Source organism: Anolis carolinensis, chromosome 1 (genome assembly GCF_035594765.1).
Source record: "Anolis carolinensis isolate JA03-04 chromosome 1, rAnoCar3.1.pri, whole genome shotgun sequence".
Classification (NCBI taxonomy): domain Eukaryota; kingdom Metazoa; phylum Chordata; class Lepidosauria; order Squamata; family Dactyloidae; genus Anolis; species Anolis carolinensis.
In genome coordinates, this window is record NC_085841.1 from 40,532,602 (window position 1) to 40,546,601 (window position 14,000).

General features: G+C 41.1%; 1 protein-coding gene across 1 annotated transcript in view; it reads left to right on the top strand.

Annotated features, from left to right (window-relative positions):
• Positions 1–14,000, top strand: part of capn13 (calpain 13) — a 126,002-nt gene that overhangs the window by 61,308 nt on the left and 50,694 nt on the right. Inside the window, exons 5-6 of the mRNA XM_062973057.1 lie at positions 3,368–3,501; positions 10,580–10,754. Of these exons, the coding sequence (XP_062829127.1) occupies positions 3,368–3,501; positions 10,580–10,754 (309 nt within the window). The remainder of the gene's footprint in view (positions 1–3,367; positions 3,502–10,579; positions 10,755–14,000) is intronic.

Sequence of the window (14,000 nt, forward strand, 5' to 3'; positions counted from 1 at the left end):
AGAGAATAGATGGAAGGTGAGGCTGCCTCTTAAGTATAGGTTAGGTCTTCCCTCTCTCCCCATCACCCTGGCACATGATGCCAGAACACATTTACAGCTGATCTCCATCCTCATGTAGACAGCAAAATGATTTCTCACACCCCCATTTCACTATGGTATGGGAAATCACACCAAAGATGAAACAAACTTGAATCTTTGTTACTGGCTCAAAGCAGTGTTTCTTTACTTTGATGGTAATTTGCATCCAAAGCCTTTCTACTTCTTATTATACAAAATTTAAACTTGGCTTCCTGGATTTCTTTTTAAGTTAAATCAATAGGGAGCTTTTGCAATGAGGGAGGGGTAGCAAATGCTTCTTTCTGTTTCAAACTTCAGTAATCTATTTTGTCAAAAAAATGCTTGTGGGTATCAAGCCTTTAAAATAACAATCTTGAACTCATACCTAAGACTGCCTAGTTTTTAAAAATCATTTATGGATTTAAAAAAAAAACTCCAAGCACATACATAAGTGATGATTGCTATTTGTTAATCCTAAATCAGAACATCCAGACAACACAGAAGATGACTTAGATCAGTGGTTTGGAACCTTTCAAAACCCTCAGAAGCCCCAGCAGAGCCAATGGACAGGATATCTGGAATGCCAAAGTTATAGACTCGGGACCCTTCCACACAACCATATAACCCAGAATATCAAGGCACAATATCTGCATTGAACTGGGTTCTCTGAGTCAGCACTGTCATATAATCCAGTTCAATGTGGATTTCATACAGGTAGGTGGAAGGGGGCTGAGGGTGCCACTACACTATAGATTTAACCCAGCTTTAATTGCCATAACCCATGATATAAGATTGTGGGAATTGCACTTTTAAAAGAGCTTTCGCCTTCTCTGCTGAGGTGTGCTCATAGATCATGAAACTATAACTCCTGTGTTTCTATAGCATTGGGCCATGGCAGTTAAAGTGGTGTCAAACTGCATTAATTGTACCCTGTAGAAAACAGGTCAGACCATTTGGTCCATTTAGTTCTATATTGCCTACCATGATGTCTGAATCAGAACTGGGTAATGATCATGATGATGATAATAATAATTTGATACCTATGTCTTCTCGTGTCTTGAGGCAACGTACAATATAGTTAAAATACATAGCTAAAACAAGAATCCATAAATATACACGTATTGCAACACAGGACAAAGATTAAAACACCAGTATTTAAAAAATATTTAAACTTCATAGTTCAAAATTGACTGGGTAGGCCTGCCAAAAGAGATAGTCTTCAGTTACGTCTTGAATCCTAACAGCTCATTTAGCTGTTGAATGTCTTCCATCAGGTCATTCCAGTCAGGCAACCAGTGAAGAGGTCCTCTGAGTGACAGTGCTTCTGCTGACTTCCCCTGTTGTTTCCCTTGGCTAATACTGTCCTGAAAATAGTTATCTCATAAAGAAACTTACTATGAACTCACAGATAGGGCTCATAAAGTCAAAACACCCACACAACTCGGTATGCTGAGTGTTTGCATTTCTTTATTTAAACGTTTAGGGATTCATGATTTCAAAGTAGTAGTATAGAATTTAGTTATCTAGGAATGGATAGCTAAAGCAATTCCCAAAGTTGGCCATCCAAACTCTTTTTAAAAACCTCCAGAGAAGGAAAATCCACCATTCTCCAAGACAGTTTATTTCACTAAGCAGCTGTTATAGACAAGAGGTTCTTCCCAATGGCAACATGGGGCCAGAACTGACTCTATAAGTGCCCAGGAGAGAGATTGTGGTGGAGTAAATGGGTTGTTCTATGAAAATGTAGACTCAGCTTGCGATGGCTTGAATAGAGGAGATGCTCTTTTCTCTCTCTCTCTGGGTTTATGGTGTGTTCTCATTTGGAACACTGATCACCTTCCCCAAAAGGAAATGATAACCATTTTAAAATCATATTTCTTCCTTTTGTTTAGAAATGCCAAATCAAGGACGCATGAATGGCAGCCATTCATAAAAGCATTATTCTTATTTCCTCTTTCCCCCAGTAATAGGATAGGGCTTAAGGCAGCTTACAAAAGTGAAAACTGATATAGCTAAAATATGTTTAAGCTATTGAAACAACAAAAAGCAATTGTAAGCATATTCTTTTTTTAAAGCAACTGTGGTTCCCAATCTCTGGTCCTCTAGGTGTTTTGTATTTTAGCTCCCACAATTCCTAACAGTTGGTAAGGTGGCTGGGGTTTCTGGGAGTTGAATTCCAAAATACCTGGAGGAACCACTGATTTATCACAGGACTGAAGGTTCCTTTCCTATGAGCAACTAGTCCTCAAAGGCCTGCTAAAACTGTCTTCATCCGGCTGTAAAAGGCTAGCAAAGAGGAAGTCATAGAGCAGTGGTTCTCAACTATGAGTCCCCAGGTGTTTTGGCCTACAATTCCCAGAAATCCCAGCCAGTTTACCAGCTGTTAGGATTTCTGGGAGTTGAAGGCCAAAACATCTGGGAACCCACAGGTTGAGAACCACTGCCACAGAGAAAGCTCTCTCCTCTGTTTCCAAGAGATCCACCTGTAGCAGTGATGGGACAAAGAGAAGAACATCCCTAGAAGATCTCATGAAACACATGTAATGATATGGAAAGAGATTGTTTGGTTTTTTTCAAAAAAAATCAATACCTTTAACAGAAAATTCATGTCTTGTCTTGGAAGATGGTTGATCATTCAGCATTAACACAGTGGGTCTACTCTAGTTGTAACTGAAAAGTGAATTTAGACCTCTATCACATAGTTTGTATTGGTAACTGGAACTGGTTCTTCAGGCATTTTCAATTCCCATTGTTATTCGCATGTCATCTTTGTCCAATAGAGGATGGCAAGCTATTTTTCTGCATTGCATGGTTATTCTTGAGATTGTACATTTATTTATTCATTGATTTATTAATGCACATCTGCCATGCCCTTTATCATGGGATTTCAGAGCAGCACACAATATAAACAATTTAAATTACATCTAGATAAAACCATAAACAATTTAAATAGGGTAAAAACACAGTAAACAAAGAAATAGTTCAAACTGGTAGAATACAGACTAGTGTCCTCTGGCAGATCCCAATTCTTGGGCAGTTATATGTAGAGTGAGGCCCCACCTACACTACCATATAATCCGGTTTCTGAATCCAGATTATCTGCTTTGAATTGGATTATATGGCAGTGTAGATCCAGCATTCCTTTAAGTATTGAGATATCTGGACAGTTAAGAGTTTGGATAGGCTTTAGTTGCTATGAATGCCTATATGTGCTATAAGGGAATTTAACATTTCATGTTGGGACCCCTTTTTACCACCTAAGAGTACCACATGTTCCTATAAATTAAATTTATCCTTTTTGCTATTCTAGTTCTGGCAGTTTGGAGACTGGGTGGACGTGGTGATAGATGACCGACTTCCTTTTCTTGATGACAATTTCTTATTTGTCCATCCTCGCAGCAAAAATGAATTTTGGCCACCCTTGCTTGAAAAGGCCTATGCCAAGTAAGTACACTCAGAATCAATTTCTCTTCCAGATCCTATTTGCACTATCAAGTATGCCATGCTTAACTGGCATTTCCTCTATGGCTCACACAAGTCGAAAAAGCATTACAAAAGACAGATAGAGTTGGCTGAAACCTATTGGTAGTCCTACCTCAAAAATTTCTATTGAATTAATAGGTGAATAATATGTCAACACTTAGGTAGATGTCATTCACATAATTGATCTACTCTATATAGAAGACACCACCCCTAGTCAATGGTCAGATTCTCCATGACAATTTAGAGTAGGATAGAAGTCAGAAACCATTTGTAGATAAAATGTAGTAGATCAACATTTCCTTTGAGTTCAGAACTTAATAGGACTATGCTTAAAATGGTCTACTCAGAAGTATATTTCACTATGTTAAGTGAGATTTTATCCCAGGTCAGTGGATATAGGACTTAATTACTGGGATAAGGCTAGAAAGAAATTGTTTCTGGTTCTAATAAAAGCTCATTGCACTTTGCATCTGTCCTCCTTCTCCTCCTCTTACCTTCTCCAGATTAATTTTCCCATTGATGGTTTTTAGCTGTGAATTTTTAGTGCTGTTTGTGTTTAATCCTGTTTTAATGTTTCCATATTTGTACACTTTAAATTGTATACTAATGCTTTCATGTCAAGCCACTTTGAATCCCCTTCAGGAGAGATAAAGCGGGGTATAAATAAAAATAATAATCATACATGTAGACGAAAAAGATATGTATTATCCTGCTGCTGAAATCTAACATAGACAGTCACTGTAAAGACAGCCTCTTCAGTTATAGTTGATGCCAAGCAGAATTATTTCATTCATTTCGTATGACCTCCATTTCAGTTTGGATGAATTTTCAGCTTCTCGTGAATCATATGTAGCTCAAATCCACCATTTGCCTTTCCATGCAACAAAACCAAACAAAGCAGGATGTTCAACAGCAGCACAAAGGAACAGATAATAAGCATCGGGCTTTTAAAAGCTAGTTTTTGAGATGGAAATGTATTTTAGATTAGGAAGACTTGACTCAGGTATCACTTTGCTGAAAAGCATTTTCATTCCAGATCATGATTACATTACGATGGAAAGAAATGCTGTTCATGAGATTTTATGCAGGAGGATTTTCCCTTGTGCATGCTATAAATTTCTTTCTTGCCGGTCTAGGTAGGGAACATTGTTTTAAAATGCAATTAACCATGGATTTCATTTTCTGATTCTGTGTTTCTCAGATAAAGTACTTGCTGTGATATTTAATGGCACATATTCCTGTTATCTACAGTCGATTCTGACTAACCCGCCCCCCCTCCTCCTCCTCCTCCTCCTCCTCCTCCTTCTTTTCCTTTTTTTTTTTTTTTTTGCATTTGGGATCAAAGGCCTGAGATAAAGGAACACACTTGAAAGATCCCACCTGGAGACATGATGCTATCTGATGAATGTTCAATGACCTGAACAAAATTAAAATGAAATAATCTAAGATTAGTGGCAATGTTGTACATACTAGATTTGCTAGTACTAAATTCCATTCTTTACCTGTATGCATACTGACTTCCATCAGATCACCTTCCAGCAATGGTGATTTGTTTTCTGAATTCAGAAGATTGTAAACATGGAGCCAGGGGAGTTGTTTAAGCCCTCAGAATGTGGTGTACAATGTAATGTTTCTGTTCAAAATTCAACAAGATACAAAACTTGCTTAAGGATATATAGAGATTTAAACTGAATAGGAAAACCAAACCAGTAAAAATAAAGTGTGAGTTAAGAGGGTTTTGGTAATATTATCAAATATGTAATAATAATAATAATAATAATAATAATAATAATAATAATAATAATAAGAAGAAGAAGAAGAAGAAGGATCAGGCCAGGTAGAGGTAATGGTCAAGAGTGTTTACTAGCAGCTTTGGCTGATACTCTAGCTGTGCCCCTTCCTAGAATTGGAGAACCTAAAGATGGTAGTCCCCGTGCGATGGATCATTACCTTGACGTGGTGCTGGGAGAAAGGATATTAGAGGCAAAGCTGAAGTATTTTGGCCACATCATGAGGAGACAGGAAAGCTTGGAAAAGATCACGATGCTGGGGAAAATGGAAGGAAAAGGGAAGAGAGGCCGACCAAGGGCCAGATGGATGGACGGTATTCTTGAAGTGACTGGCTTGACCTTGAAGGAACTGGGGGCGGTGACGGCTGACAGGGAGCTCTGGAGTGGACTGGTCCATGAGGTCACGAAGAGTCGGAGACGACTAAACGACTGAGCAGCAGCAAAGATGGTAGTACATGCACTTGTAGTTGGACTTCTGCAATGTGTTTTACTTTGGGCTAACTTTGTAACAAGTTCAGAAACTCCAATTAGTTCAAAACATGGCAGCCAGACCAGTTACAAGAACCTCCAGGAGTGAGCATATTACACCTATACTACAGTCACTCCACTGGCTGCCAATTAGTTTCTGAGCAAAGTACAAAGAATTGGTTTTGACCTTTAAAGCCCTACATGGTTTGGGTCCAGGTTATATACAGAATCGCCTTCTCCCTACAATCCACCCCTTAGGACACTGAGGGGGCAACTACCACCAGCCAGCCAGAAACCAACTAGAGACCATCAACCAGAGAAACTTTTTTATCAGCTGTCCCAATATTATTGAATGGCTTTCGAGAATAGATCGAACATCTAAATCAGCTGTGAGAATTTAAGATGCAACTTAAGATCTATCTCTTCTGGCAGGGCCTACCCAGTCAATTTTAACTTGTGAATTTTAATCTGCATTTTATTGATACATTTTAAGCTGCATTTTACCCATATGTATTTGTTATATGAATTTGAATAATACTTTGTTTTATCTTGCTGTTTTAACTATGTTGCAATTCACCTCAAGCTACAAAGAGAGGAGGATAATAAATAAGATAACAACAACAATAACAATGACAACGACAACAACAATTATTATTACTATTATTATTACGATTAACAAGATGACAGATGTCTTTCTTTTAGTAGCATAGGTATTTTTAAATGTGGCCAAAAACATTTACTGTCTACAATGAAAGACAGTGTCCTACTCTCTTCCTATTTCCATGTACAGAAGATACAGAATTAGCAGTTGAGTCTTATTTCAGTGCTGATAATAGCAGCAAGCTTGTTTGGGGACACTCACTTCTGTCTATGGCAGTGGTTCTCAACCTGTGGGTCCCCAGGTCTTTTGGCCTACAACTCTCAGAAATTCCAGCCAGTTTACAAGCTGTTAGGATTTCTGGGAGTTGAAGGCCAAAAAATCTGGGGACCCACAGTTGAGAACTTGTTGTGGAAACATAAACAAGTCCCCATATGAATAGAAAAAAGTAAGCCAATAAAAATAGTTGCAGGTGGGCCTCTTCCCAAGTGCCTGATGGGACTGAACCTTTATACCCTGCCCCCATGTTCTAACAAGCGCCTCAGGGGAGGTATACAGAGGCTCAGCCCTGTCTCGTACTCTTGGGAAGAGGCTCCGCCCCCACCCCCTAGCCCCACCCTTTAGTCCTAAAAGGCCTCTCAGGAGAGGTATAGAGGATCAGCCCTGTCTTGAGCTCTTGGAAGGAGGCCCTGCCTCGTTCCCTAGCTCCATCCTCTGTGTCCCAACAAGAGCCTCAGGAGAGGTATAGATTCTCAGTCTTGTCTTGGGCTCTTGGGAAGAAGCCACACCCACTCCTCTAGCTCCACCCCAGTGTCCTAACAGGCGCCTCAGGTGCTCAGCCCTGTCTCCGGTACTTGGGAAGAGGCCTCGCCCCTCCTCTGGCCCCGCCCCGTGTCCTAATATGTGCCATCACTGCTACCCTGGATCGCTCCAGCGCCCACCGGGGGATGGTAGCGCCCACTTTGAGAATCACTGCTTTAGAGAAGATCTTGGAAATGTTTCTATTATAGTCTCTGCTCTAAAGAAGGCCAGTTCTACCCTCTGCCACAGGAAAGGAAATCAACTCTTCGGATGTTTATGGATTGCAAGGCCCAACAGCTCTAGCCAGCAGATACAGACCTATAATTAAGCATCATTATACCTATCATGTACTTAATAGTTCATTCCCTCTATGGACACTTCAGCTCACACACAACAGCAGGTGCATATCATCCTGGACTGATTCATTTTGGCTTTAGATGTGACATTGCAAGAACACATAGTTTGCAATGTTGAGGAAGAAATGCTTGAGTGCACCCAGAAAATGTAATGAAAAGAAAACATAGTACAGTAGAGTCTCACTTACCCAACACTCACTTATCCAATGCTCTGGATTATCCAACACATTTTTGTAGTCAATGTTTTCAATACATCGTGATATTTTGGTGCTAAATTCATAAATACAGTAATTACTACATAGCATTACTGCATATTGAACTACGTTTTCTGTCAAATTTGTTGTATAACATGATGTTTTGGTGCTTAATTTGTAAAATCATAACCTAATTTGATGTTTAATAGGCTTTTCCTTAATCCCTCCTTATTATCCAACATATTCGCTTATCCAACATTCTGCTGGCCCGTTTATGTTGGATAAGTGAGACTCTACTGTACTCGGTTTGATATGAAACATTACTCAATCACTTTATTTTTCCTGTCATTTTTCCAAGAGAAAGGAGAGGTTGTTTGCTATAGAGTCACAGAATTGTATCAATTGGAGGGATCCCATCTACTCCACCATCCCAATCTTGCTCAGTGCAGGATCTCCAGCTAGAGTAGTGGTTCACAACCTGTTGGTCCCCAGGTGTTTTGGCATACAACTCCCAGAAATCCCAGCCAGTTTACCATCTGTTAGGATTTCTGGGAGTTGAAGGTCAAAACACTTGGGGACCCACAGGTTGAGAGCCAGTGAGCTAGAGCATCCCAAACAAGTAAATATATAGAGAGGGAGGAGACCTACTATATCTTTTAGCAATTAGTTCCATTGTCAAGCTGCTCTTACTGTGAAAGGGTATCTTCTAATGTAAAGTTAGAAACTGTGTTCCTCCAAATGTTTTGGACTTCAGCTCCCACAATTCCTAACATCTGATAAGCTGGCTGGGATTTCTGGGAGCTGAAGTCCAAAACACCTGGAGGAGCACAGTTTGAGAAACACTGTTCTAATGTTCAGTTCAAATCTACTCATCTGTGAGAGAAAACGATTAGACCTGATTTTATCCTCTGGGGCAAGAAACAACCAATCTGTTTTCCCTGACAGGCCTTTAGTTAATTAAAAAGTGCAGTCAGTGTCTCTCACACACATAGATAGTCTTCCCTTCACCAGGCCGAAGGTGTCCGGCTCCTTCAACATTTCCTCATGTATCATGGAGGAGTGTTTATTCATGTGATTCCCTACTTGCACTTTCTAGTGATTTATCTCTCTTCCCTCTTTCCCTCCCCTTCCAACTTTCTCTCCACATGAGACTCAAAGAACCTTAACAATCCAATAACAGTTTTCTTACATGATCTGATTGTTGAGTGAATTATCTTTCCCTATTTCCCTTCAACCACTCCAAGCAAGCCTTGCCGGCCTCAATCACAGTAGCAAAACAACTTTGCTCATCTGCACTAGACTGATATTTTTCAAAGAAATGTTGATTGATAGAGGAAATCATCATCATAACATAGTATTGATCCATCTTGCTTTCCCATAAGAAAATTGAAACTGTCAAAATTGACCTTTACCTATGTAAATATTTGTTTATTTTGATTGCAACTCATTTTCTTCCTGGAGAGATTCTCATTTGCTAGTTTTTCAAACAGCATCATTCACTCATCATACTTATGTATGATGATAAGAACTATGGTAATGGCCTTACAGTTTCCTTCCCTGGCGCTTGCCTACTTTATATCTTATTTTCACATGCAGTAAAATGGCCCAGTAGAAATAAAGATGGATGGAATTGTTTCATTTTATGGAATATTCTCATTTTTTCAAGCCCCAAATTATTTTTCTCTTTCCCGAATCAGTTTGTGATTTTTTTTTTCAAAATCTGCACATAGTATAGTTTTGCCCTTAAGAAGTGAATTTTTGTCTTTAGTTTACTCAGTATGTGCCTTTTTGTATGCACTTTTTTAATGTATGCAATTGTTAACATGTGCATTTTTAATCAGAGCACTGTGTCATAAATGCAGAGAAGTGAGAAAACAAAAGGATGTTTGTGTTTTACTTCATTTTATTTTTTAATGAAGTGTGGATATTAGTTAAGGAAGTGTGAGTGCTATCATTCATTTTATATTCAAATAGAAAATGGACAACGTTCTTAGCTATCCTTATTGTAAAAGTACATTTCAATCTGTACCATAAAGGCCAGGTTTACAACTGACACTTAATTTGTTCCTTTCTGTTTTGTTGCCCCTGAAATTCAGACACAAAGCAATAGGTATTTGTACATCTATTATGCAGTTTTATTGGTTTTTAATCTTATTTTGTTGTTTTGATATCTGTTATCTTGGTTTGAGCTGCTGGGAATATCTTTGGCAGTCAGGGACACTCAAATCTCAAATAGTTTAAACAAATATATGAATGAATAAATAACAGCACATGCATTCAATTTGAAGTTATTCTTTCTCCAGTTTTCAGTTCATATTAAGAGTGTTGAAATGTGATGCTAGGTATTAGCAGCTAACTTTAAAGGTAAAGGTAAAGGTTTTCCCTTGACATTATATCCAGTCATGTCCAACTCTGGGGTGTGATGCTCTTCTCCATTTCCAAGCCGAAGAGCCTGCGTTGTCTGTAGATGCCTCCAAGGTCATGTGGCTGGCATGACTTCTGGAATACCGTTACCTTCCCACCAGAGCAGTACCTATTGATCTATTTATTTACATTTATATGCTTTCGAACTGCTAGGTTGGCAGAAACTGGGGCTGACAGAAAGAGCTCAGCCTGCTCCCAGGGTTCAAACCACTGACCTTTCGGTCAGCAAGTTCAGCAGCTCAGCGGTTTAACCCACTGAGCTACCGAGGGCTCCCTAGCAGCTGACTTTACCATCCATCAAATCTTTCATTTCTTAAACAATACTAATGCTACACAAAATACAGCTAATCCCCCCTCCTCCCCCCTCCCCTCCTTTCCTTGATTTCAAAGTTTTTTTTAATCTTCCAGATTGCGTGGTTCCTATACAAATTTGGACCAGGGTTACCTTACAGAAGCTTTGGTGGACTTCACTGGTGGAGTTGAGATGCCTTTTAACCTTAAGAACCCTCCTGATTCTCTATTTGAGATGCTAAAAACAGCTGCAGAGTCCGGCTGCCTTATGGGATGCACCACTCCTAAAGGAGTAAGTCACTTATTCATTTATTTTGTTTTATTGAATGTAAATATACTGTTCTTGCCTGGGAGACAGTTCAACAACAGTAGTGCTACTGCTGAAAAACCCGTCTTAAGTATCTAACCACCTGCATCTGGACACAGATTTCATGATGGTTATTGATAGTTTGATATGGAAAGAGGCATCATATTACATCATATCCACACATTTTGTATTTTACCGCTATCCATACATGCAACCATCTCATTCATAGCTATCAAAAGTTTATTTCTAGGCCATTCACTCTAAGCATTTAAGAAAGTAAACCTATTATCCCACCTTTTTCTCTTCGTTAGTCTGAAATGGTTGCAATGTCCCTTCCCATATTGTGATGTACTGCTTTGATCAAACATCACATAGTGTAATATGTAATGTTTCATTAAACTTTCTAGCTCCTTCCAGCTACAATGAAGGTTTCTGCCTCGCCCTCAATTGAAACTCCAACATTAGAGTCATAGAATAATAGAGCTGGAAAACCATAGAATAATAGAGTTGGAAGAAACCACACGGGCCATCTAGTACAATCTCCCGCCATGCAGGAAAAGCACATTAAAAGTACCCCCAACAGATAGCCATCCAGCCTCTGTTTAAAAGCCTCCAAGGAAGGAGCTTCTACTACACCCCAAGGAAGAGAGTCCCACTGTTGAACAGCTTTCACAGTCCAGAAGTGATTCCTTTTGTTCAGGTGGAATCTCCTTTCCTGTAACGTGAACTCATTGCTCCAAGTCAGGGTTCTTTGCTACCTTAGAAAAGTCCTGGAAGCTTTCCCTTGCAGCCAGTAGTAAGAATTCAAGCCTCAAGCAAACTCTCCACACTTGACTCTCTGAACTCACTCCAAACTCACTCTCCACAGCACATAGGAAGCACTTTACTTTGTGGTTGTCAGGACCCAGGCTGCAGAGCACCAATAACCATGCGCAGAGACCAGAATCTATCTAATATCTTTATTAAAGAAATATATAAAGTCAATAAAAACAAGTGTAGAATAAAGTTCAGAAGTAGACCTTTCAGGAAAGGTCAAATATAGTCCAGGAAATCAATGTCCAATATGAGATATTAGAGTCCAAAGTTATAATCCAATAACCGAAACACACACTTTGCCAAGCAAAGTGTGGGGAAATGACTAGGTCCTTTAGTCCAATGGAGCTTGACGACAAGGCTGGAAAACAAACTAGATTCTTGGCAAACAAGACTTGATACGAGGCAACAAGATGCAATAAGCAAGAACAGGGTCCGTGGCGAGGTCCGGGGTACAAGGCAGGCTTGGAACTAGAACAAGGTCCGTGGCAAGGTCCTGGGAACAAGGAACTGGAGTAGCGTAGTCCACACACGATCTCACTCCAGAAGCTGACGAATTAACTCCGCAAGGATTTCCTTGCGGGTAAACACCTATATAGGATCTTGTTTTCCCGCCAAGGAACACTTTCCCTGGGGAACAAGAAGAGAAACCCATACTGTGTCCAGATGCATGACTCCTTAAGATTTCCCAAGGGAAACAGGCTTAATCAGCTAATTGTCTGGCAGCGATTCTGGCGCTTCGGCGATTTGCCTCCCTAGCGCCTCTATCTCGATTATAATTATCTTTGCGAGAGAACGGGGGAGAATTCTGCTCAAGGCTTGTTTGGCTGACTTCTTGTGGGCAAACATCTTGCAGGTGCAGGGGCTCCAATTCTGGCTGAAACGGTGGGAAACCCAAGTTTTCCTCTTCGTCTGCCACAATAGTACTAGGAAGGGGACTACATGGCCCATGAGACATCACACTATCCCCCTCCTCAAGGCCCCTCTCCAAAATGGGCCCTCTTCCCGAGGTGCGGGGCCGCGGCTTGGCAGGGTAGGCCTGATGGAAGCGGCGGACTAAATCGGGGGCATGGACTGTGGAAGCGTCTTCCCAAGAGCGTTCTTCGGGGCCAAAACCCTCCCAGTCAATGAGATACTGAAGGCGGCGGCGGTGGAAACGAGAATCCAAAATGTCCTGAACCTCGAATTCCTCCTCCCCATCCACCAAAACAGGAGTGGGGGCCGGCCGGTCTGTATCAGGGCGTACACCATCTGCCGGAAGGAGCAGGGAACGATGAAACACTGGATGGATGCGCATAGAGCGCGGAAGTTGGAGTTTGAAAGTCACGGGGTTAAGTTGCGCCACCACTGGATAGGGACCAATGAAACGGGCATCTAGCTTCCGGCAGGGGCGGTGGGAAGGCAAAAAGCGAGTGGACAGCAGAACCCGATCTCCTACCTTGATTTCAGGGCCCGATTGGAGATGACTGTCAGCGTGCCGTTTATAGTCCTCCTTGGCTTGGTCCAGTTGTTGGAGCAATAGTTGTTGCACCGCTGCGAGTTCTTGCAGCCAGTCCTCCGCTGCGGGGACTTCTGAGGTTTCAATGACAGAAGGAAAGAAACGTGGATGGAATCCATAGTTTGCAAAGAACGGGGTTTCCTTGGTTGAAGCCTAGACACCGTTGTTGTAGGCAAACTCTGACAGAGGTAATAGGGATGCCCAATTGTCCTGTTGATAGTTTACATAACAGCGAAGGTATTGTTCCAAAGTGGCATTGGTGCGCTCCGTTTGCCCATCTGTTTGGGGGTGGTGAGCTGAAGATAAACGAGAGTCTATGCCCAATAGTTTCTGTAGTGCCTTCCAGAAACGAGAGGTGAATTGAGTTCCACGGTCTGTGACTAAACTCTTGGGCAATCCATGTAGTCTGAAAACATGCTGAAGGAATAAATCTGCAGTCTCTTTGGCCGTGGGAAGGCCATCGCAGGGAATGAAATGGGCCAACTTGGTAAAAAGGTCCACCACCACTAGGATCGTGGTGAATCCAAGGGAGGGTGGTAGGTCAGTGATAAAATCTGCGGAAATTATCTCCCATGGGCGAGATGGAGTAGGAAGGGGATGCAGTAGCCCTGTCGGCTTCCCCCTTCTTGTCTTGGAACGCTGGCATACCGGGCAGGTATTGACATATTTCTCCACATCTTTGCGGATCTTGGGCCACCAGAAATCTCGTAGGATCAAATCCATGGTTTTGAAAAGTCCAAAATGCCCCGCTGGCTTGCAGTCATGACACAGATGAAGTGCCTTTTCTCTGCCTGGTCCGGGAGGGATGTAGACATGATTTCTGTAGCATAATAGCCCATCCTTAAGTGAGAAAGGGAAGCGTAGTCCTTGGCGAATTTGGTCTTGAGCCCAGGCATCCGCCTGTTGACTGGCTCTAATTT